Below are 24643 nucleotides of genomic sequence, written 5' to 3' on the forward strand. Positions count from 1 at the left end.
TGGCGGGATACTATAGCCGGTTTATCCCCAAATTTGCGGCTATAGCCTCACCCCTTACCGATCTGACCAAGGCCCACTTCCCAAAAACAGTGAAGTGGTCGGATGAGGCCGAAGCGACATTCAGGCGCCTGAAGGAAGCCCTGTGCTCCCATCCGATTCTCGTGATGCCTGATTTCCAGGTGCCGATGCTGGTAAAGACGGATGCCTGCGACATGGGACTAGGGCCATCCTGTACCAGGTACACAATGGGGGTTCCTCCATCATGTACATAAGCTGGAAGTTGATACCCCAAGAAAGTAAGTACTCGATTGTCGAGAAAGAGTGTCTAGCGGTGAAGTGGGCGCCACCAGGGGGAGACTCATCGAGGCCTGGTGACAGACGGAATCTACATCACGCGGCGGTGGCTCCCTCTGCTGGACGTGCCAGGTCTCGACGGGTCCTCCGGCCAGGACTAATTGGGGCTGATTGAGGCTGGTGAGGGTTGGAGGTAGTGAGAGGTTGCTACCGGACAGACGTCCTCACGGTCTGATAGAACTGAGGGGCTCGGTGTTCTACCCCAGAGGAGACAGCATTCCCCGGAGCCCAGAAGACGGTAACCCAGAAGAGGTCTCCTGGAGGAGACCAGTTTATTTTCTTTTTCTTTATTGTTTTAAATAAACACCCTTGAAACTGAGGTATCACACTTGTGTCCGTGTCTGATCTGTGTAAACGTCTTGATCAAACCCCCTGGTCTGCCACAAATGCTAGAGTTGAACAAGGCCACGGCAACAAAGCACCCTCAGACTTAACTGTGTCATTCATTTCCTGTTTGCGCTCCACTAAGGCAGCAAACAATATGTTCTCAGAAGTATAGGTCCTTTCTCTCTCTCTGATGAGGACAGTACTGCTGACAAAGTTATTTTGAATCCCCTTGCATTTCCAACCAATCCGTATGTTCTTATCGCAAAGGTTTCACTATGTTGCCGTTGTAATGAAGCCACAGGTTGTGCACCAATAGATGGTGGGAAACATAAGCTCTCATGAACATTTGGGTAACCCACGGAGAGATAAATCTATTTGGTCTGCCACGTTGAAATGTTAGGATGTAAAGTACTATATAATGATGTGAATGAACACGTTTTATAATATGAATATAATAATTAATATGATGCTAGACACCCATGACGACTTATTCCACATTTTCTGGTGTTACAGCCTAAATTCAAAATTGATTAAATTGTTTTTTTTCTTTTCACCCATCTACACACAATAGCCCATAATGACAAAGTGAAAACATGTTTTTAGAAATGTTAGCACATTTTTAGAAAATGAAATACATAAACATCTAATTTACATAAGTATTCACACCCATGAGTCAATACATGTTAGAATCACCTTTGGCAGCGATTACAGCAGTGAGTCTTTCTGGGTAAGTCTCTTAGAGCTTTGCACACCTGGATTGTAAAATATTTGCACATTATTCTTTTTAAAATTCTTCAAGCTTTGCAGCATTAATTTAGTACCTTGTTGCAAACAGGATGCATGTTTTGGAATATTTTTTATTCTGTACAGGCTTCCTTCTTTTCACTCTGTCAATTAGGTTAGTATTGTGGATTAACTACAATGTTATTGATCCATCCTCAGTTTTCTCCTATCACAGACATTAAACTCTGTAACTGTTTTAAAGTCACCATTGGTCTCATGGCGAAATGAGCAGTTTCCTTCCTCTCCGGCAACTGAGTTAGGAAGGATGCCTTTATCTTTCTAGTGACTGGGTGTATTGATACACCATTGAAAGTATAAGTAATAGCTTCACCATGCTCAAAGGGATATTCAATGTCAGCTTTTAAAATGTTCACCCATCTACTAATAGGTGTCCTTCTTTGCGAACCATTGGAAAACCTCCCTGGTGATTGTGGTTGAATCTGTCTTTGAAATTCACTACTCGACAGAGGGACCTTACAGATAAATGTATGTGTGAGTTACAGAGATGAGGTAGTTATTCAAAAATCATGATAAACACTATTATTGCACACAGAGTGAGTCCATGCAACTTATTATGTGACTTGTTAAGTTTTACTCCTGAACTTATTTAGGCTTGTCATAACAAAGGGGTTGAATACTTATTGACTCAAGACATTTCAGCTATTCATTTTGAATTAATTTGTAAAATGTTCTAAACACATAAATCCACTTTGACATTATGGGATATTGTGTGTAGGCCAATGACACAAAATCTAAATGAAATCAATTTGAAATTCAGGATGTAACAAAATGTGGAAAAAATCAAGGGGTGTGAATCAGCGGTGGTCGGTGCCGTTTAAGATGAGGGAGCATGTTTATTTTTTTGTTATGAGCAAGGCCTTATTTCTATTACAGCATATTAGAAAACTGCCATTCATATTCCATTCACCCAGCTCAATGTAACATTGATTTAGGCTACTACATGATACTCAAATTTTCCCTTTACCCATGATGAGGTTGCTACAACCTAGCCTATGAATTAAAGTTTACAACGTAGGTGCACAGGTCGAGAGAATTTGAAGTAATCAAGGTGACAGACAGTGACACATTCAATACCGCCTTGCACACTCTTGACTGCATCTAGCTGATCTAGGGTGTAATCATTAGTCCAACAGTTGCAAATTAGAGTTTCGATTGGACAAATTAAGGTATGTTTTACCCCCATTTCGTTCTATTTGAACTAAATGCATGATCACTTTGCTCGTTGTATATATAATTCCTTCTCGCAACTATCTGCGCTCTCCTCCGCTCACTTTTTCCCTTCACTTGTGGACTTCAGTGCACAACACATCAGCTGTCTGTGACCAGGCGAAAAAACCTTTCCAAACCAAACCTTCATATCATTACCGCTAACTGCTAAACACAGCCTACATCGTTGTCACGTCATAGTCAACATAGCTACTAGAACTAACGCGTTAGTAAACCCGCTACAATCATGCAGTACAGTGTACATTCAGAAACCAGTTTAGCAGTTACCTTGACTTGGAAGAGTTCCAGTGTTGGATAGCCATAGCCAGCTAGCTAAAATAGCATCCCTCTCTGTTTGAGCTAGGTGTTTGAGTAGGCTAAACTAGCTAGCTACGTTTGCTAGCTAAGTGAAAGTAAAAGTTTGAAAAAATACAACCAAATCTCTCTCTCACCTCCTTAATTTTGGAAGAAATTAATTTGTTAAAAACTGTTCAACTATTGTCTTTCTCTCTCTTTGAGTCAACTACTCACCACATTTTATGCACTGCAGTGCTAGCTAGCTGTAGCTTATGCTTTCATCACTAGATTCATTATTTGATCCTTTGATTTGGTGGACAACATGTCAGTTCATGCTGCAAGAGCTCTGATAGGTTGGAGGATGTCCTCCGCAAGTTGTCATAATTACTGTGTAAGTCTATGGAAGGGGGTGAGAACCATGTATAACCTTGTATTGAAGTCAATGTACCCAGAGGAGGACAGAATGCTAGCTGTCCTCCGGCTACCCTACTGCTGTGGCTACTGTAGACCTTCGTTGCAAAACAGTGTGTATTTGGTGACGTGAATATATTTAGTATAGTTTTATCAAAACATGATCACTTTTTTAATGTTTCACTATTTTTATTTTTATGAAATTGACTGAGGAGGATGGTCCTTCCCTTCCTCCTTTGAGTAGCCTCCACTGGTGTGAATACTTTCTGAGGGCACTGTACATGTTTGTACAGCTCATACAATTGTAAAACACAAATCAACAGATCGACAGAGCTCTAGTTAATCTACTGAAGGCTTCTAATGGTGTTAAGAATGGGTTTAGTACACTTTGTCATGTCACTAAAGTGAATAAAACGCTATCAGACATGCATGACAAACGGCCTATTGGCTATGCTGTTCGCTGCCATACCGTCATGCCCCCCCCCAACCCTCATCCAACAGTAAAATCACTGATCAAAAATCCCCTGTTCACTGTCTACGCTAATTAGTATCTAAAGTAATCAGTGAAGATTTGTATTCCCATGATCAAAATACCAAGCTCATTAACAGACTGAAATATTACATTTGATTTACAAGTGAGACTGTTTGCATTAATAAAATAAATAAATTAGGAAGGAATCTAACTGGGGTTTGAAATTAACCTCTCAGTCATTCAGAGGAAGGAGATATCAATGTTCCAGAGGAGAGAGTAAATACAGTTCAGAGGTTGTCTGAATCAGTGCCAGTGTATAAACCATATAATTATAGTCAAGAGCGGGTCCTTCAGCTGAGAGCCAGCGAACAACATTAAATATTACTGGCTAATATAACCTTGAATTCACTTTTGTCTCAGCTTGGTAGCGAAGACAAGATTAATTTTTATAATCTCCCGAAATATCCCTCTGGCCCTTTCTTATAACGGAGTGGAGTCTGATGAGAGGAATGTTAATCATACCTGAGATCTATAAACACCGTCACGTTTATGAGGCTGGCGAATGTTCAAGCAATATGTGTGAAACGCTCCTTTTCTGTATTGTACAGATCTTACATAGTTGGTATTTTTTATGTGTCTAGGCTCTGGCTTGATTGTTATGTTGCTTGGTGTGTTTACGCAGTGAGCTGTTCTGATAAGAGACTGCAGCGATGAATTAGGAAACCTCAGAGGACCATTAGAACACCTGATGAGACGCTTTGCCATTTGATGGTTTTAAAAACCTTTTGGTGCAGAGTGCAGCCCAGAGTGCAGTCATATTTCATGTTATGCTATTAAGTTTTGGATCAACCGGAATCGGCGGTGTTCTGTCTTTGTGTTCTCTCTCTTGTTTCAATGTTGCCATGTTCTCAGGATAAACATTAAAAACACAGTACCAGTCAAATGTTGCAGTCGGATAATAATTCACTGCAGCGAGAAAGCAAGCAATCGTCTAACGTCCTCAAGTTTCTGAGATGCAATACAGATGCTCCCACATCCCACATCCCATGTCATATTCCCATGAGATACTCAATAGTTGTTTGCGAGGCCATCTGAAGTATGTGAATCACTCTCTGTAGGTACTACAGTATGCATGGAAAACTGTATATGCAATTAATACTGTATAAGCAATGTTCTTAGGTTCTGCATGTGTAGCAATGTATTTTGCCGTTCTGCCACTTTCCCTATCCGTAGGCATGGGACTGTCCAGCAGCGCACAATGATTAGGAATGTCCAGACATAAATATATAATGTAGAACAAACACATCTCTGACAATTACTGTTGATATACAGATTCACATCAGCTCTATTAATGACATTTCTATCTGCAACGTTCAACAATGTTTGCCTATACTGAATGTGGCCCTGATCATTGATTCAAAATCACAATGTGAACCATGCCCAGTTCCTCCCCATTGCACCCTTCCTCCTCTCCATATCAGGTAATGGCCAGGCTTCTACACACCTAAGAGCTTTGTAAATGGAAAGCGTATTACAGACATGTAGAGAGAAAGACGAGTATTGGCTGAGCTTGTACTGTACTACAAGGCGTCCTGCAATGCCTCGGCACACCTCTGGGCTGCCCATTGATTGGTTTAAAAGGTTCAAGGGCCACTCCTTGTCTTCCAGACTGAATACAGCATCACTGTACCTCTGCCACCATTCCTATTACTCAACCATTACATATCGACCCCTCACAAATGTCACTTCTTCATAACAGACCTTGATGTTGATTGGTCTAGTTTCTAGAACGTCATAGAGATTGAAAACACCAGCTCTAGCTCTTTTACTCTCACTATAGAAACAGAACAAACTTGCCAGAGGCAGTAAGAGAGGGAGTGAGACCAATGTGGGCTGTGTAACTGACGGTGTAACTGCTATGTAGGCAAGCAGACATTCATCTGAGTCTACTTTTTAAACATTAAATGTATTTTACATACACTGTCTGTCGGTCATTTCTTTATGCAGTATGTTTTGTGTATAAGGATAGGCTATAGGTACATCTTGCAAACCCCAATGTTTTGTATTCCAGTTGACTATATTTGACTGCCATGTTAAGCTAATAAAGTAAAGTAAAATAAAGTAATACCAAGGCCCTTAATTGCGTATTCAAACTCCCTTCATAGACTCTAAAATCTCAATTTTGACATGTAAAAATAATGTATATTTTGTTGAGGTATTATGAGGTGACAGGAACTCATCACATGTTCATTACTTTTCAAAGTGTTAATTAGCAAATGTATCTACAAATTAAGCTCTGTGTGACACAAACTGTCCATGTTTTTCCTGTAAAAGTCTTTGCCGTAATCAAATGCATATAACTTAATTGGATAAAAACGCTTTCCCCATCATGTTAATGATATTCTCTAGGCTGCGTTCTGTTTGCACTAGCAGAGACAAGGCAAGGCACATACACTCTGACTAATCCAGCATGTCGATCTTTGCATCCCCTTATTTACCAAAAGTTTAATGAAGTGTAAAATAAGGGATAAATTGACAAATAAATTGATAAATAAACCTCAGGCAACCTTTTGCTATACCTTCATCTGAATCTTTGTAAATATCCCTAATTGCTGGGACCACTACCAAGGCTGCTCTGGATAAATGGTTGTCTCCTTGACCAAAGTGAACTTGGGTTAGTTTTATCTGTGTGATCTGCATGGGAAAAGGCCAGTTTTATCCCACCGTGGCTGTGGTTTATCAGCTCTAATGCTACAGTAATTATAAACACTCTCATTGCCCTCCATCTAGATCCGATCCTGTATCTAAGTACAGTGCTATTAATCTCACTCGCTGGACAACTCTCAGGGAAAGCAGTAATAGCTGTGATTGCTGTTAAAATGGAGCCTGGGAGTGTGAATGTTTTTTCAATTATCTTTCAACAAAAATGACAGGCAAATGACCTGCTCTTTAGAGGAACCTATCATGTTGCTGTACAGGTTGAGCTATGTATTGACGCAGAGCATAGAGAAATGCAGAGGTCAGTTATACACACGTCTGTACATGCATTGATTGACCTCACCGCCAGGCAACATTCCTACGGAAAGAAAGCTATTATTTTGCATTTAAGCAGGTTTTAAATGCTAAAGCTTGGAGGGAATTTTGGAGGGAATTATACAGTTCATATTCTCAATTCCCAGTTTGGTTTTAGTTACAGTATGGTGATATTGGTGAGTTCAGGATTCACATGCCTCGTCGATTTAATTATACATCAAATGTAATGTTTTTTTTACTTAACCCTAATCTAATTTGTCGAATGACGCTAGAATGTTGAACCTGAACCTGCTGTCTTGGGACGCACTCAGGATTGCAACCTATAAACAATGTGCCTCGTCAATTATCCTAAAACTGTGTTGTTAATCGCCCACTGAGTTGCTCATTTGCTTACTAGGGCACACAGCGAAGCCACATTTCTCAACTGGTTGCAAGTAAAAGTCACTTGTTTATACTGACAGAAAACGATATTCACATTTGGTAATGATATAACAGGGCTATCTCTGTAGTTCTGCATGATTTGCAGCACAGTTTGTTTGAGGAAATCATGAAGTATATGTACTGTGTCTTGCCAATGTGGGCCATCGTGACACTGGATTGCCAAAGAGCCCTTCTGCCAGAGTGGATGATGTTTTATTTCTTCCCCTTCTCTTCTGCAGCCGCCATACTTGACGACCCAATGGAGTGCAGCCGGGGAGAACGATTGGCCATCACTCTGGCGAAGGACAGCATCAACCGGTCCAGTAACCGTTCCACAACGGGCAAGCTGGAGGTGGACATCTTTGAGTTGCTGAGAGACAGTGAATATGAGATGGGAGAGACCAGTAAGTAGTGGGCGGGCGAGGATGGGAGAACGAGGTTGCTTTCGACTCTGTCATTATTTTCAAAAAGTGAAAGACCAATGTGTCACGGAGTGCCACATTGGAACGTCTGTCTGTCTGGCTGGCTGGCTGTCAGTGTCTGTCAGGGTCTGTCTTGCTGTCTGTCAGTGTCTGTCTGTCTGTCTGTCTGTCTGCCGGTCGTTCGTCCCTCCGTCAGTCATTTCAATTCAGTGCCCATCTTCCCTTTTTATCCCCCGCTTTCAGAAATCCCTTGAGTACAACGAGATAAGTCTATCTTGTTTAGGAATATTTGTAGTAGCGAGAACAGTGGCAAACAAATTATTGGAAAATAGCTGACGGGTTCTCTCTGTGTGAAAAAGCTAAATGAGCTGTCATATTTGGATGTTTCAGGAGTCAAAAGGTATGTTGATGTCTGGATTTTTGATTTTGGACCTCGTTTTGTTTCCTTGGTTACACCTAGCTGTTTGAATGACAACCCTGAAGATATACAGTAAATACACTATATATACAAAAGTATGTGGACACCCCTTCAAATGAGTGGATTCGGCTATTTCAGCCACACCCATTGCTGACAGGTGTATAAAATCGAGCACACAGCCATGCAATCTCCATAAACAAACATTGGCAGTAGAATGGCCCGTACTGAAGAGCAACGGCTCAGCCGCGAAGTGGTAGGCCACACAAGCTCACAGAATGGGATGGCCGAGTGCTGAAGTAAAAATGGTCTGTCCTCGGTCGCAACACTCACTACCGAGTTCCAAACTGCCTCTTGAAGCAACGTCAGCACAATAACTGCTCGTTTGCCATTGGGCTCTGGAGCAGTGGAAACGCATTCTCTGGCGTGATGAATCACGCTTCACCATCTGGCAGTCTGACGGACATTGGGTTTGGCGGATGCCAGGAGAACGCTACCTGCCCGAATGCATAGTGCCAACTGTAAAGTTTGGTGGAGGAGGAATAATGGTCTGGGGCTGTTTTTCATGATTCGGGCTAGGCCCCTTAGTTCCAGTGAAGGGAAATCTTAATCTCAACATCAGTGCAGATTTTGTGGCTGAATGGAAGCAAGTCCCCGCAGCAATGTTCCAACATCTAGTGGAAGGCCTTCTCAGAAGAGTGGAGGCTGTTATTGCAGCAAAGGGGGGACCAACTCCATATTAATGCCCATGATTTTGGAATGAGATGTTCGACGAGCTGGTGTCCACATACTTTTGGCCATGTAATGTGCTAGGATTTGGAAAAATCCTAATAGTAATGTCAATTAGTCTATCGCCATGACCTTGTGGATGGATACAGTGCAATGAAATTTTAACAATGCATTAACATTTCAACAAGTTGATTTTAGTGCTGGTATTATAAATAACTTTTACCAGTCTGTTTAGCTAACATGAAGTATACGTACTGTGTGTTGCCATAGTGACACTGGGTGGATAATGTTTTTCTTTCTTCCCTTTGGCTCATGTTGCGGAGTACAAGGAGTGGAAAGTTTGCTAAACAGATTGCTACTCAGGCTACTGTTGCATGTTTCCGCTACAGGTGTCATTATACTCCTTATAGTGTGCTTTAACATATCATTTAGCTATTTGATTTAGAATTTTAGGACCCCTTAAGGTATAAAAAAAATGATTTTGATATTGAATTTGGCCTTTACTACTAAAGCCCAGAGAAACGCATTGAATAACACATTCATAAATGGCAAAAAACAAGTCAAAAAATCTATCATAAGAAACAAGGTTTTGAAGTGTTTGTCCTTTATCTAGGAGATATAAGAAAGCTCTGAAATATGATTATCAATTTATTTTATACACATATTTAACCCCTTTTTGGGGTAGGCACAAAACTACCGGTTCCCTTCAGACGAGTCCCGTGACACTTGTGGGGCTCCTAGAGCAAAACAGAGAAGCATCTTGTTCGTCAAAATCTCCCGTTTCCACAGTGGGGTCACATTAGTTTGTAGCCCAAACGGTTCGGTCGCTACAAACAGAATTGGGACATCGGCGGTACTTTTGATACTTAAGTATATTTCAAACCAAATACTTTTAGACTTTTACTCAAGTAGTATTTTACTGGGTGACTTTCACTTTTACTTGAGTCATTTTCTGTTAAGGTATCTTTACTTTTACTCAAGTATCACAATTGGGTACTTTTTCCACCACTGAATGTGGGTTCACAGAGCTGAACTCCAGCTCCCGTGCATACGTTGCCTCTATCTTATTTGCAGCTGCTGCGGCTTTCAATAAGAATGTATTGATTTGAGGGAATCAATTGTAAACTAACAGAATGGACTCCAGACAACCCACTGACCAAGATTAGACAGAAGTGGTGCAGAATTCCATTATAATGATCCACGCTTAGGGCTGTGGCGGTCACAAAATCTTGGCAGCCGGTGATTGTCAAGAAAAAAAACTATCGGTCTCACTGTAATTGACCGTTAATTAACATAAACACATTTAGCATCTCCTGGCTTCCACACATAGCCTACAAGCCACTGATGCTGACCTTTGAACATCTACATTTTAAAAGGTCTAAATCCATGTAATATAGCCTACACCATCATAATAAATACATTATTTATTTTAGACAGGTCTAAAGAAGCGTGATATGAAGAAAATGTAGTCTATTTCAGAAGAACAGAATAGCATACTCTGAGATGTCCTTATGTTAGATCCTGATCTGGCTATGCCAAATGGCTGTGGGCTACACTAGTTAATTTAGCAGAAAAGATTTGCTTAGAATTCCGTGGCATTATTTTATAGTATGAAGAATACAATTGAACAAAGCTGAATAAAATAGAAAGGATATTTTCTCCAAACGATTTGATTGAGTGCGCACATGTGGCTATTCTGTGTTGAGCGGTTAACAAAGAAATAGGGACAGTGGGGAAAAAAAGTATTTAGTCAGCCACCAATTGTGCAAGTTCTCCCACTTAAAAAGATGAGAGAGGCCTGTAATTTTCATCATAGGTACACGTCAACTGTGACAGACAAAATGAGAAAAAAAAATCCTGAAAATCACATTGTAGGATTTTTTATGAATTTATTTGCAAATTATGGTGGAAAATAAGGATTTGGTCAATAACAAAAGTTTCTCAATACTTTGTTATATACCCTTTGTTGGCAATGACACAGGTCAAACGTTTTCTTTAAGTCTTCACAAGGTTTTCATACACTGTTGTTGGTATTTTGGCCCATTCCTCCATGCAGATCTCCTCTAGACCAGTGATGTTTTGGGGCTGTCGCTGGGCAACACAGACTTTCAACTCCCTCCAAAGATTTTCTATGGGGTTGAGATCTGGAGACTGGCTAGGCCACTCCAGAACCTTGAAATGCTTCTTACGAAGCCACTCCTTCGTTGCCCGGGCGGTGTGTTTGGGATCATTGTCATGCTGAAAAGACCCAGCCACGTTTCATCTTCAATGCCCTTGCTGATGGAAGGAGGTTTTCACTCAAAATCTCACGATACATGGCCCCATTCATTCTTTCCTTTACACGGATCAGTCATCCTGGTCCCTTTGCAGAAAAACAGCCCCAAAGCATGATGTTTCCACCCCCATGCTTCACAGTAGGTATGGTGTTCTTTGGATGCAACTCAGCATTCTTTGTCCTCCAAACACGACGAGTTGAGTTTTTACCAAAAAGTTATATTTTGGTTTCATCTGACCATATGACATTCTCCCAATCCTCTTCTGGATCATCCAAATGCACTCTAGCAAACTTCAGACGGGCCTGGACATGTACTGGCTTAAGCAGGGGGACATGTCTGGCACTGCAGGATTTGAGTCCCTGGCGGCGTAGTGTGTTACTGATGGTAGGCTTTGTTACTTTGGTCCCAGCTCTCTGCAGGTCATTCACTAGGTCCCCCCGTGTGGTTCTGGGATTTTTGCTCACCGTTTTTGTGATCATTTTGACCCCACGGGGTGAGATCTCCCAGATCGAGGGAGATTATCAGTGGTCTTGTATGTCTTCCATTTCCTAATAATTGCTCCCACAGTTGATTTCTTCAAACCAAGCTGCTTACCTATTGCAGATTCAGTCTTCCCAGCCTGGTGCAGGTCTACAATTTTGTTTCTGGTGTCCTTTGACAGCTCTTTGGTCTTGGCCATAGTGGAGTATGGAGTGTGACTGTTTGAGGTTGTGGACAGGTGTCTTTTATACTGATAACAAGTTCAAACAGGTGCCATTAATACAGGTAACGAGTGGAGGACAGAGGAGCCTCTTAAAGAAGAAGTTACAGGTCTGTGAGAGCCAGAAATCTTGCTTGTTTGTAGGTGACCAAATACTTATTTTCCACCATAATTTGCAAATAAATTCATAAAAAATCCTACAATGTGATTTTCTGGAAAAAAAAATCTCAATTTGTCTGTCATAGTTGACGTGTACCTATGATGAAAATTACAGGCCTCTCTCATCTTTTTAAGTGGGAGAACTTGCACAATTGGTGGCTGACTAAATACTTTTTTTCCCCACTGTATTCCTATATGCTTAATTTAGAGTTATTAATGTAACTTTAGTCGTTCTACAAACGTTGGACTATATGTTTTTATAAAAATGTAGTCGCTTGAAAGGCATGAGCTCTGGGTTTTTTTCTGCGCAGGCTGTACACACTACATTAGTCACTCATTCACAATTTGACAAGCACTTGATAATGCCTAGAATTTCACGGCGGCATCCCCTTTGTGTGGCCATAATGCACCCTATAAAAATCCATGCCTTTTGCGGCCAGTGGCCGTTGCGCCCTTCTCCCTGACTGCTGAGCGCTCCAAATCACCTCTCACTCACATGGCTCTCCATCACGTGATCTGGTCTTTCTCACAGGCTACAAGTGAAGACAGACACAATGGGTCCTTATCCAATTCCGAGGTGCATATTGAAGATATTGGAAGAACTGTCCACATTTACTTTTCGTCAGCTCACAAGCACTAGCCTATGTCAATCTACTATCCCCCATAGTACATAAGTTGACCTATTCTATTCTGTGTGAGAAATAAATATTCCAAACATAGTCTGGGACAGTTGTGGGATGCGATAGATCCCAAAATAATACAACCACTAGCATCAAAAAACCTTTTTTACGCAATGTGGGTGACGCAACAGATCAGAATGTTTACCTTAAAATGTTGATAAACTATTAGGCTATTTCTTCACATTATAAGCGCAGCAATGGGCACAGGGTAGTAGGCTATAAGCACGAATGTCCCATTAGCGGAAAACACCATTATCAAAAGTGACAGCAAATGCAATTATGCATGTAATGCTTTTATTATAAAGGTGCATTTTTATGGTGAAAATTATCTTCCCCAAACTTGAAACTCACGCGCTGTTTACAGTGCATTCGGATACCCCTTGACTTTTTCCACATTTTGTTACTTTACGGCGTTATTCTAAAATTGATTAAATTGTTTTTTTCCCCTCATCAATCTACACATAATACCCCATAATGACAAAGCAACAACAGGTTTTTATACATTTTTACAGATGTATTAAAAATAAAAATAAGAAATATCACATTTCTATTAGTATTCAGACCCTTTACTCAGTACTTTGTTGAAGCACCTTTGTCAGTGATTTTCAGCCTAAAGTCTTCTTGGGTATGATGCTACAAACTTGGCACACATGTATTTGGGGAGTTTCTCCCATTCTTCTCTGCAGATTCTCTCAAGCTCTGTCAGGTTGGATGGGGAGCATCGCTGCACAGCTATTTTCAGGTCTCTCCAGAGATGTTCGATCGGGTTCAAGTTCGGGCTCTGGCTGTGCCACTCAACGACATTCAGAGACTTGTCCCGAAGCCACTACTGCGTTGTCTTGGCTGTGTGCTTAGGGTCGTTGTCCTGTTGGAAGGTGAACCTTCGCCGCAGTCTGAGGTCCTGAGCGCTCTGGAGCAGGTTTTCATCAAGGATCTCTCTGTACTTTGCTCCGTTCATCTTTCCCACGATCCTGACTAGTCTCCCAGTCCCTTCCGCTGAAAAACATCCCCACAGCTGTCACGCCCTGGCTCTGGGGACTCTTAAATGTTGAGCCAGGGTGTGTAGTTTCTATGTTTAGTTTTCTATGTTTGAGTTTCTAGATCGTGTAGATCTATGTTGGCCAGGGTGGTTCCCAATCAGAGGCAGCTGTAGTTCGTTGTCTCTGATTGGGGACCATACTTAGGCAGCCGTTTGGCACCAGTCTGTGTGGGATCTTGTTCCGTATAGGTATGTTATTAGTCTACCTTGGACTTCACGTATCGTTTGTTTGTTGTTTTGTTCGTGTTGTGTACTTTAATAAATATGTACGCTTATCACGCTGCGCCTTGGTCCATTTCATCCGTTAACGTTCGTGACAGAAGATCACACCAAAACAGGACCAAGCAGCGTGCCCAGGAAGAGAGAATAGCGATGTCTCAGTTGGGCAAATGGTGGTCATGGGAGGAGATATTCGCAGGGAAAGGGCCATGGGCGAAGGTAAATGCCCAGGCAGGAGAGAAGAAATGGCGCCAACCGTGCCGACGACGGACACCCGAGAGGCAACCCCAAGAAAAAAATGTGGGGGGGCACACGGCGTGGACGACAAGGCAGCAGGAGGCAGCGACAGGGCGAATCTGCAGACTAGGAGAGGAGGCCACCAGGTTACGGGGGATATTGGTCCAGAGGGAGCAGGAGTTAATTGGTCAGAGGGAGGAGCTACAGGAGGCGATAAGGGAGAAGGAGAGTGTAGAGGCACGGCGAGAGGAGCTGGTTAGGCAGCAGAAGGAGCGGAGGTTTATAAGGGAACCCAATCCCGCTCCTCGCACCAAGCAAGTGGTGTTTGTCGCCAGTCCGGTCCGGCCCGTTCCTGATCCCCGCACTAAGCCAGTGGTGCGTGTTCCCAGTACGGCCCGACCCATTCCTGCTTCCCGCACAAGGCCAGTGGTGTGTGTTCCCAGTACGGTCCGGCCCGTTCCTGCTCCCCGCACTAAGATAGTGGTGCGTGTTCCCAGTACGGCCCGACCCGTTCCTGCTCCTCGCACTAAGCCAGTGGTGTGTGTCCACAGTCCGGTACGGCCCGTTCCTGCTCCCCGCACCAAGCCAGTGGTGCGTGTTCCCAGTCCGGCCCGGCCTGTTCCTGCTCCATGCACCAAGCCAGTGGTGCGTGTTCCCAGTCCGGCCCGGCCCGTTCCTGCTCCCCGCACCAAGCCAGTGGTGCGTATTCCGAGTCCAGCCCGGCCTGTTCCTGTCCCTCACACCAAGCCAGTGGTGCGCATCGCCAGCTCGGTCCGGCCTGTTCCTGTCCCTCGCGCCAAGCCATTGGTGCGCGTCGCCAGCCCGGTCCGGCCTGTTTCTGTCCCTCGCACCAAGCCAGTGGTGCGCGTCGTCAGCCCGGTCCGGCCCGTTCCTGCTCCCCGCACCAAGCCAGTGGTGCGCATCGTCAGCCCGGTCCGGCCTGTTCCTGCCCCTCGCACCAAGCCAGTGGTGCGCGTCGCCAGCCCGGTCCGGCCTGTTTCTGCTCCCCGCACCAAGCCAGTGGTGCGCGTCGTCAGCCCGGTCCGGCCCGTTCCTGCTCCCCGCACCAAGCCAGTGGTGCGCGTCGTCAGCCCGGTCCGGCCCGTTCCTTCTCCCCGCACCAAGCCAGTGGTGCGCGTCGTCAGCCCGGTCCGGCCCGTTCCTGCTCCCCGCACCAAGCCAGTGGTGCGTGTGTCCAGTCCGGCACGGCCCGTGCCTGTTCCACCAGTGCCTGGTCCGGCACCGGTCAGCTGCTCCACTCCGGAGCCAGAGCAATCCGCTCCACCGGGGTCCGGTCCAACTCCAGTCAGTGGATCCACTCCGGAGCCAGAGCAATCCGCTCCACCTGTGCCCAGTCCAGCTCCGGCCAGCGGCTCCAGTCCGGAGCCTGTAAAGTTCGTTCCACTGTCGTCGGGTCCAGCTCCAGTCAGCGGTGCCAGACCAGACCAGGGGCGCAACAGGGAGGTGGAGAGAAGGTGGTGGTTACGCCCGGAGCCGGATCCGCCTCCGAGGCGGAATGCCCACCCGGCCCCTACCCTGTTATGTTTATGGGGCGCGGTCGGAGTCCACACCTTTGGGGGGGGGTACTGTCACGCCCTGGCTCTGGGGACTCTTAAATGTTGAGCCAGGGTGTGTAGTTTCTATGTTTAGTTTTCTATGTTTGAGTTTCTAGATCGTGTAGATCTATGTTGGCCAGGGTGGTTCCCAATCAGAGGCAGCTGTAGTTCGTTGTCTCTGATTGGGGACCATACTTAGGCAGCCGTTTGGCACCAGTCTGTGTGGGATCTTGTTCCGTATAGGTATGTTATTAGTCTACCTTGGACTTCACGTATCGTTTGTTTGTTGTTTTGTTCGTGTTGTGTACTTTAATAAATATGTACGCTTATCACGCTGCGCCTTGGTCCGTCTCATCCGTTAACGTTTGTGACAACAGCATGATGCTGCCACCTCCATGCTTCACCGTAGCGATGTAGCCAGGTTTCCTCCAGATGTGACACTTGGCATTCAGGCCAAAGAGTTCAATCTTGGTTTCATCAGACAAGATAATCTTGTTTCTCATCATCTGAGAGTCCTTTAGGTGCCTTTTGGCAAACCCCAAGTGGGCTGTCATGTGCCTTTTACTGAGGAGGGGCTTCCGTCTAGCCACTCTACCATAAAGGCCTGATTGGTGGAGTGCTGCAGAGATGGTTGTCCTTCTGGAAGGTTCTCCCATCTCCACAGAGGAACTCTGGAGCTCTGTCAGAGTGACTATCAGGTTCTTGGTCACCTCCCTGACCAAGGCCCTTCTCCCCCAATTGCTCAGTTTGGCCGGGCGGCCAGCGCTAGGAAGAGTCTTGGTGGTTCCAAACTTTTTCCATTTAAGAATGATGGAGGCCACTGTGTTCTTGGGGACCTTCAATGCTGCAGAATGTTTTTGGTACCCTTCCCCAAATCGTTGCCTGAACACAATCCTGTCTCGGAGCTCTACGGACAATTCCTTCGACCTCATGGCTTGGTTTTTGCTCTGACATGCACTGTGGGACCTTATATAGACAGGTGTGTGCCTTTCCAAATCATGTCCAATCAATTGAATTTACCACAGGTGGACTCCAATTAAGTTGTAGAAACATAGCAAAGGGTCTGAATACTTATGTAAATAAGGTATTTTTTTATATATTTTTTGTATATAAATTTGCAAACATTTCTAAAAAACCTGTTTTCACTTTGGCATTATGGGGTATTGTGTGTAGATTGATGAGGATTTGTTTTATTTAATCAATTTTAGAATAAGGCTGTAACGTAACAAAATGTGGAAAAAGTCAAGGGGTCTGAATACTTTCCGAATACACTGTATGTATGCCAGTTAGCCTCTACACCCCTTGTAAAGCAGATTAATGTGCTTAATTTTAAGAAGTTATTTGGCCACTTTAGTTGGGATACAAACCTTATCAAAACATTTAGGCCTATGGGCTAGGCTACATGAGGTGTGTGACTATGATTAGAAAAAGTCGCAAAAAAATACATTGTTTCTTATGGTGGGCATCATTCACAAGTGTTGATAGATAATTCACAAGTGATAGGCTAAATTGTCACCCATCAGACTATTCTTGATTTAATCTTGTCTTTACATATACTAAATAAGATATGTGTGAAATTTGTTTTGATTTAGAATGGACCATTATCATGCACCTGTATCAAAAATGTCATCTATGCACTTAAATAGCAAATGGAGGACTCTTTTCCCGTGGTTCATTTTCATGCAAGCCAGGTAGGCTATACTCCTGTTGTAAAGATAAGCAATGTGCTTAATATTAGGAAAGTTGAGAAAAAATATAGTAGGCCTAGCCTATAGAAAGCTGATGGGATCCTCCTCTTTTTAGTAGAGGCCATCACTCTGTTTTCTCGTGCAATTGCATAGCCTATAGAAATGTTGCGCAACATGAGCTCATGGGCTCTCATGATTCGATTTTCGATTACATTTGCATTGATGTCAGAGTGATTAGAGGGACAATAGAGTGCGGAGTACCTGGCAGTTAGCAAGTTTGGTAGGCTACTAATGACCATCTTCAGCATCAGAGCTTGGAGAAGCCTAATTACCATGACTAAACGGTCACGTGGAATTTGACTGCCTTCATGACTCGTGACCACCAGTGTGGCGGTAATAAGGTCACCGCAACAGCCCTATCCACACTCATATTGGAAAAGTTGTTACTTGTCACGACTGTAAATTGCTTTGGCCATAGACCGAGGAGGAGCGAGAAGAGAATCCCAAATGGATACATTGGCCTTTTCTCAATTGCATTTGCTCAACTACTGCATCCTCTCTCCTCCGTCCACTCTGGCCTCCTTTTGAAAAAGGTAATCGAGGAGAGGGAAAGTGGATGAAAATGCGCTTTTATGAAATGGTTGTCCTTATCCAATCGCACATCATCGCACGTTTTCCGGATGGAATCCCAAAATAAATACATAAAGTGATCAAAACAAATGTAGCTAGTTGTGCAAGACATTTTATAGAGAAAAGGATAAGTAGCAAAGCTGAACAAGTGTGGCTGATTTCAAAACTCTTCCACGAAGGACTCAAGTAGGAGACTATTGAGGAGGGGAGCTGTCTTCCATTTGCCTACTAACGAATTGACACTCTCCTTTACCACTGGACCACTAATCGGTTTCCGGGGTCACAGAAGAGAGAGGACGGAGGAGAGAGGGTGGAGGACAGACTTTTATCCAAATGAGAAAAGGCCATTCTGTTCCCTGTGTAAAATAGAAAATGCCCACCTGTAAAAAGCCTCATGGGGCCAGTGGCACTGTGCCTGTCAGGCTAATCCGGTCACTTTGTAGTTCGGTGAAGCCATGCAGACAGGTGCAAATGTGCTTTAAATGAAGGAGAGATGGGTAGGTGAGTGGGAGAGGAGGAGGAGGGGAGTGTACGGCACACTCCATTGGATGACAAAGGGATTATTTATTAATCATTTGATTCACTGCTCCTGTACATTTTCTATCTCTTTCAGCGAGGATCCTGAGCTTTGCTCCACTGCTCAAAAATGGTCCGCCTTTACTCTTCCTTTATAAATCTTTACCCTCATTTGGTGTTTGTTAATGGCCCATCCACCACCTCAGCCAGTCTGTCTCCCTCCAGTTGTATCCCAAATGGCACCCTATTCCCTATATAGTGCACTACTTTTGACCAGAGCCCTATGTGGCAGCCCAATGGGCCCTGGTCAAAAGAAATGCACTACACAGGAAATAGGGTGCATGCCGACATCTTAAGGCAGCAGTCCTCCTCACTATAATAGAATCTTAATGAAAGACAGGGATCAAGCCCCACCTGAAATTGCATTTTGTTTCCCCTGCAAGTAAGATTAAAGCCCAAACTTGTGTGAAGGGGAGTGCATAGGAAATTTTGTATTTCTTCTTCTTCCCTTTCAGACACTGATTAAATGTGATGGTGAATGTTAGAAAAGAGAGATCACAAATGCTTTCGGAAGACTGATAAAATATATGATAGGTTTAGATTTAATGTAGTTCTCAGCTATTATTTTAACCAGGTCATTGTGCCCCTGCATGGCAGCAAATTTTGGTTGGCACTAACTCCTACATGCCACTTTTAAGTACTACTTTCGTCCTCAATTGTTATCTTAAAAAGAAGGATTCTTGACATGAGATTCTAAATGGTTAGCAAAAACGTCCATATGACCAGATCTCATTCCACCCTGTTGCTAATCATTGCACCCCCATTCAATCTGTCATATTGTAATCTATAGCCGTAAATCTACTATCGGTGAGGTGAAATCTTATACAGAGCAGCTGTAAGTTAATACATCAATAGAGCATGATCAAGTTAATAGGCAGCAAACCCCAAAACCTCCTACTTATTAAAGATGAACTGGGAACCGCTGGCTCAGACTGTTAGTGCAGGAGAAAACTACACACTAAGCAACATGCAACACCTATTTAATAGGCTGAATGTGGTATTTTGTCCTGTCCTGGATTATCTGACTGGATGCTTGTCTCTGTGTGTTGACAGTGTGCCAGATCCTGTCTAAGGGAGTGGTGGCAGTCCTGGGTCCCTCCGCCAGCCCTGCTTCCAATTCCATCATCAGCAATATCTGTGGAGAGAAAGAGGTGAGTGCTGGCTCGCATTTTGGCTGGATTTATTTTGCCTGTCACAATAGCACTGTTTGCCAGTAATATTATGGAACAATATGTTTTATTATTACTGTGGTTTTGAGACCGTGCTTGACCCTTTTAATGACCTATGTCAATGCCACAGCAGACATAATGTTTTTCATAACGTTCTAAGCTATTGTCTGAATTTACCCATGTAAATTCCGACAGGGGCCAAGAGTCAGGGGCTCAACAGCGTACAGCATTAATCTAATCAGTTCTCAGACGAATTGTAATTGGCTTGGTCCTGCCGTGTGTTTTTTTTGTTTTGTGAAGGACTACCTCTCCTTGAACAACATGGAAAATCATAATTTATGTTTTCAGTTCAGGGTCCTTTGAGTCGTGATGTTAAACAGTTTTTATGCATGATATTATGCAAAATGACAATAAAAATCACATTTATTTTCTGATTTTCAATGTGTCGTATGCAGTGCCTTCGGAAAGTATTCAGACCCCTTGACTTTTTTCACATTTTGTTACGTTACAGCCTTATTGTAAAATTGATTAAATAAAACAATTTCCTCATCAATCTACACACAATACCCCATAATGACAAAGCGAAAACAGGTCTTTAGAAATGTTTGCTAATTTATTAAAAACAAAAAACAGAGATACCTTATTTACAGAAGTATTCAGACCCTTTGCTATAAGACTCGAAATTTAGCTCAGGTGGATCCTGTTTCCATTGATCATCCTTGAGATGTTTCTACAACTTGATTGGAGTCCACCTGTGGTAAATTCAATTGAATTGACATGATTTGGAAAGGAACACACCTGTCTATTTAAGGTCCCACAGCTGACAGTGCATGTCAGAGCAAAAACCTTAATGTTGCAGAACCCCAGGAAGAGTAGCTGCTGCCTTGGCAGCAGCTAATGGGGATCCTTAATAAATACAAATACAAATTTGGTCGAAGGAATTGTCCGTAGATCGTGTCTAGGCACAGATCTGGGGAAGGGTACCAAAACATTTCTGCAGCATTGAAGGTCCCCAAGGACACAGTTGCCTCCATCATTCTTAATTGGAAGAAGTTTGGAACCACCAAGACTCTTCCTAGAGCTGACCGCACGGCCAAACTGAGCAATCGGGGGAGAAGGGCCTTGGTCAGGGAGGTGACCAAGAACCCGATGGTCACTCTGAAAGAGCTCTAGAGTTCCTCTGTGGTGATGGGAGAAACTTCCATAAGGACAACCATCTCTGCAGCACTCCACCTTTATGGTAGAGTGGCCAGACGGAAGCCACTCCTCAGTAAATGGCACATGACAGCCCGCTTGGAGTTTGCCAAAAGGCACCTAAAGACTCAAAGACCATGTGAAACAAGATTCTCTTGTCTGATGAAACCAAGATTGAACTCTTTAGCCTGAATGCCAAGCATCACGTCTGGAGGAAACCTGGCACCATGGTGATGGCAGCATCATGCTGTGGGGATGTTTTTCAGCGGCAGGGACTGGGAGACTAGTCAGGATCGAGGCAAAGATGAACGGAGCAAAGTACAGAAAGATCCTTAATGAAAACCTGCTCCAGGACCTCAGACTGGGGCTAAGGTTTACCTTCCAACAGGACAACGACCCTAAGCACACAGCCAAGACAACGCAGGAGTGGCTTCGGCACAAGTCTCTGAATGTCCTTGAGTGGCCCAGCCACGGCCCGGACTTGATCCCGATCAAACATCTCTGGAGAGACATGAAAATAGCTGTGCAGCGACGCTCCCCATCCAACCTGACAGAGCTTGAGAGGATCTGCAGAGAAGAATGGGAGAAACTCCCCAAATATAGTTGTGCCAAGCTTGTAGCGTCATACCCAAGAAGACTCGAGGCTGTAATCGCTGCCGAAGGTGCTTCAAGAAAGTACTGAGTAAAGGGTCTGAATACTTATGATATGATATTTCAGTTTGTTGTTTTTAATAAATTAGCAAAAATGTCAACTTGTTTTTGCTTTGTCATTATGGGGTATTATGTGTAGATTGATGAGGAAAAAAAACATTTTAATCAATTTTAGAATAAGGCTTTAACCTAACAAAATGTGGAAAAGGTCAAGGGGTCTGAATACTTTCCGAAGGCACTGTATGTCCCCTTTAATGAGAACTGTGACCATTTGATCAGTCTTTAGGCTTGGATTCCCTGCGGTTGTAACTCTCTGGTGATGTCCGCTGTCTGTCCCTTTTAAATGTTCTGACTCTGAGCTCATTCCCTGTGTGAATAAATTAACATGTAGATGAATCGTACGTTCTTAAACAAGTTAACATTCTGCAATGTATTCATCGGACCATGCGCCACACAAGACTCCTTAAAGCAAGGTTTCCAAAGGAGTGCACGTTTTGGTTTTTGCCCTACACAGCTGATTCAAATGATCAACTAATCATCAAGCTTTGATAATTTGAATCAGCAGTGTAGTGTTAGGGCAAAAAGCAAAATGTTCACCCCTTGGGGTCCCGAGGACCAAGTTTGGGAAATGCTGCCTTAAAGGGATACCTTGGGATTTTGGCAATGAGGCCCTTTATCTACTTCCCCAGAGTCAGAGCATGCTAGCAGACACCCATAGACTTCCAGTCTCTGCGCTGATGCTAGTTATCATAGGCTCGCGAAACTACCTCTAACTTCCTTCATACTGGACACAGAGACATAAAAATGGTATCCCCAAGTTCATCTAACTTTGGGGAAGTAGATTAAGGGCCTCATTGCCAAAATCCCGAAGTATGCCTTCATAAGATGTTCTTAATCTTAACTTTAATGCTAAATGATTAAGATACATTTATTAACATGTTTCAAGCAAATACCATCTAAAAGGCTGACTTCTGCAGGACTAAAACAATGATGACATATAAGCATGATGTTGCCACATCCTGGCTCTTAAAAAAGGCCAGGATGTGGAGTTGCTCTAATAGCTGTCGGTGTGTACTCTGACAATAGAAAAAGGTCACATTGTGATGTTATTACCCTGAAAGTGATATCTCACTAATGGTCTCCTTTTGCAAACTGGGCATATCGGTAGTCTATCTCAGTAGAGGACAACAGGCCCAGCCCTGGCTGATGGAACATGTCTATGGGACTGAGGGAGGGAAAGTGCTTTGGCCACTTTGTGACGACCTGTTTTAGAGGAGAGTGGAGGGTGATGGAGAATATTGTTTTCCAATATAATTGCTGGATGTGTGTGTTTAATGCAGTAGCTACATAGTACTAACGTTGATGAACAGTTATTATAAATGGTGATTATTAATATTCCATATGTGCTAGTATAATGTGCATCCAACACTGACAAATAGATAGATGAGCAATCAATGTGTCGTATGCAATGCCTTCAGAAAGTAATCACACCCCTTGACTTTTTCCACACTTTGTTGTGTTACAGCCTTATTGTAAATTTATTAAATTGAGATTTTTTGTCCTGGGCCTACACACCATACCCCATAATGTCAAAGTGGAATTATGTTTTCAAACTTACAAATTAATAATGAAAAGCTGAAATGTCTTGAGTCAATAAGTATTCAACCCCTTTGTTATGGGAAGCCTAAATAAGTTCAGGAGTAAAATTCTGCTTAACAAGTCACATAATACGTTGCATGGACTCACTCTGTGTGCAATAATAGTGTTTAACATGATTTTTTTATTACCTCATTGTCACGATCGTCTAAGGAGGGAGAGGACCAAGGCGCAGCGTTGAAAGCAAACATATTTATTTTATCAAGATCACACGATCAAAACAACGAAACGTGACGTCCTTGGTTACAAAAACAAACCAACACGGAACAAGAAACCACAAAACACAAAGTGCAAGACAAACAGTTAAATATGGCTCCCAATCAGAGACACCCAGCTGACACTCGTTGCCTCTGATTGGGAGTCACTCAGACCAACATAGAAAATTAAACATAGACTTACACACCCTGGCTCAACATAACATAGTCCCCAGAGCCAGGGCGTGACAGTACCCCCCCCCCAAAGGCGCGGACTCCGGCCGCGCCAAACAACCACAACAGGGGAGGGACCGGGTGGGCACTCCGCCTCAGCGGCGGATCCGGCTCCGGACATGACCCAGGCACGGGTTGTGCTGGACTGACGACGCACAACCCTGGCTTGCTGCGTGGAGGAGGAACAGGCCGGACCGGGCTGACGAAGCGCACCCCTGACTTGGTGTGGGGAGCAGAAATGAGCCGGACCGGGCTGACGACGCGCACCACTGACCCGGTGCGGGGAGCTTGGACGGGCCGGACCGGGCTGACGACGCGCACCACTGACCCGGTGCGGGGAGCTTGGACGGGCCGGACCGGGCTGGCGACGCGCACCACAGACTTGGTGCGGAGAGCAGGAACGGGCCGGACAGGGCTGACGAAACGCACCATAGACTTGGTGCGGAGAGCAGGCACGGGCCGTGCCGGACTGACGACGCACACCACTGGCTTGGTGCGGGAAGCTTGGATGGGCCGGACTGGGCTGGCGACGCGCACCACAGACTTGGTGCGGAGAGCAGGAACGGGCCGGGCTGGGCTGTCGACGCACACTGTAGGTTTGGTGCGGGGAGCAGGAATAGACCGGGCTGGGCTGGCGACGCACACCGTAGGCCTTGTGCGTGGAGCAGGGACAGGCCGGGCCGGGCTGACGACGCGCACCACTGACTTGGTGGGAATGGCAGGAACAGGCCGGGCTGGGCTGACGACGCGCACCACTGACTTGGTGGGAATGGCAGGAACAGGCCGGACCGTACTGGGGACACACACCACTGGCCCCACGCAGGGATCAGGAACGGGCCGGACCGGACTGGTAACACACCCCAGTACCTCTCGCCGTGCCTCCACACTTTCCCTC

The 24643-nt window shown here is 44.2% G+C and overlaps 1 protein-coding gene across 1 annotated transcript in view; it reads left to right on the forward strand.

Moving 5' to 3' along the window:
* The window catches only part of LOC311105862 (glutamate receptor ionotropic, kainate 4-like), a gene marked incomplete at both ends in the record, with an annotated part of 245044 nt that overhangs the window by 67338 nt on the left and 153063 nt on the right, over positions 1 to 24643 (forward strand). The window contains 2 exons of the mRNA XM_084148080.1: positions 7564 to 7728; positions 19704 to 19801. Of these exons, the coding sequence (XP_084004206.1) occupies positions 7564 to 7728; positions 19704 to 19801 (263 nt within the window). The remainder of the gene's footprint in view (positions 1 to 7563; positions 7729 to 19703; positions 19802 to 24643) is intronic.

Source organism: Coregonus lavaretus (assembly GCF_964263955.1).
Source record: "Coregonus lavaretus genome assembly, chromosome: 30".
Classification (NCBI taxonomy): Eukaryota; Metazoa; Chordata; class Actinopteri; order Salmoniformes; family Salmonidae; genus Coregonus; species Coregonus lavaretus.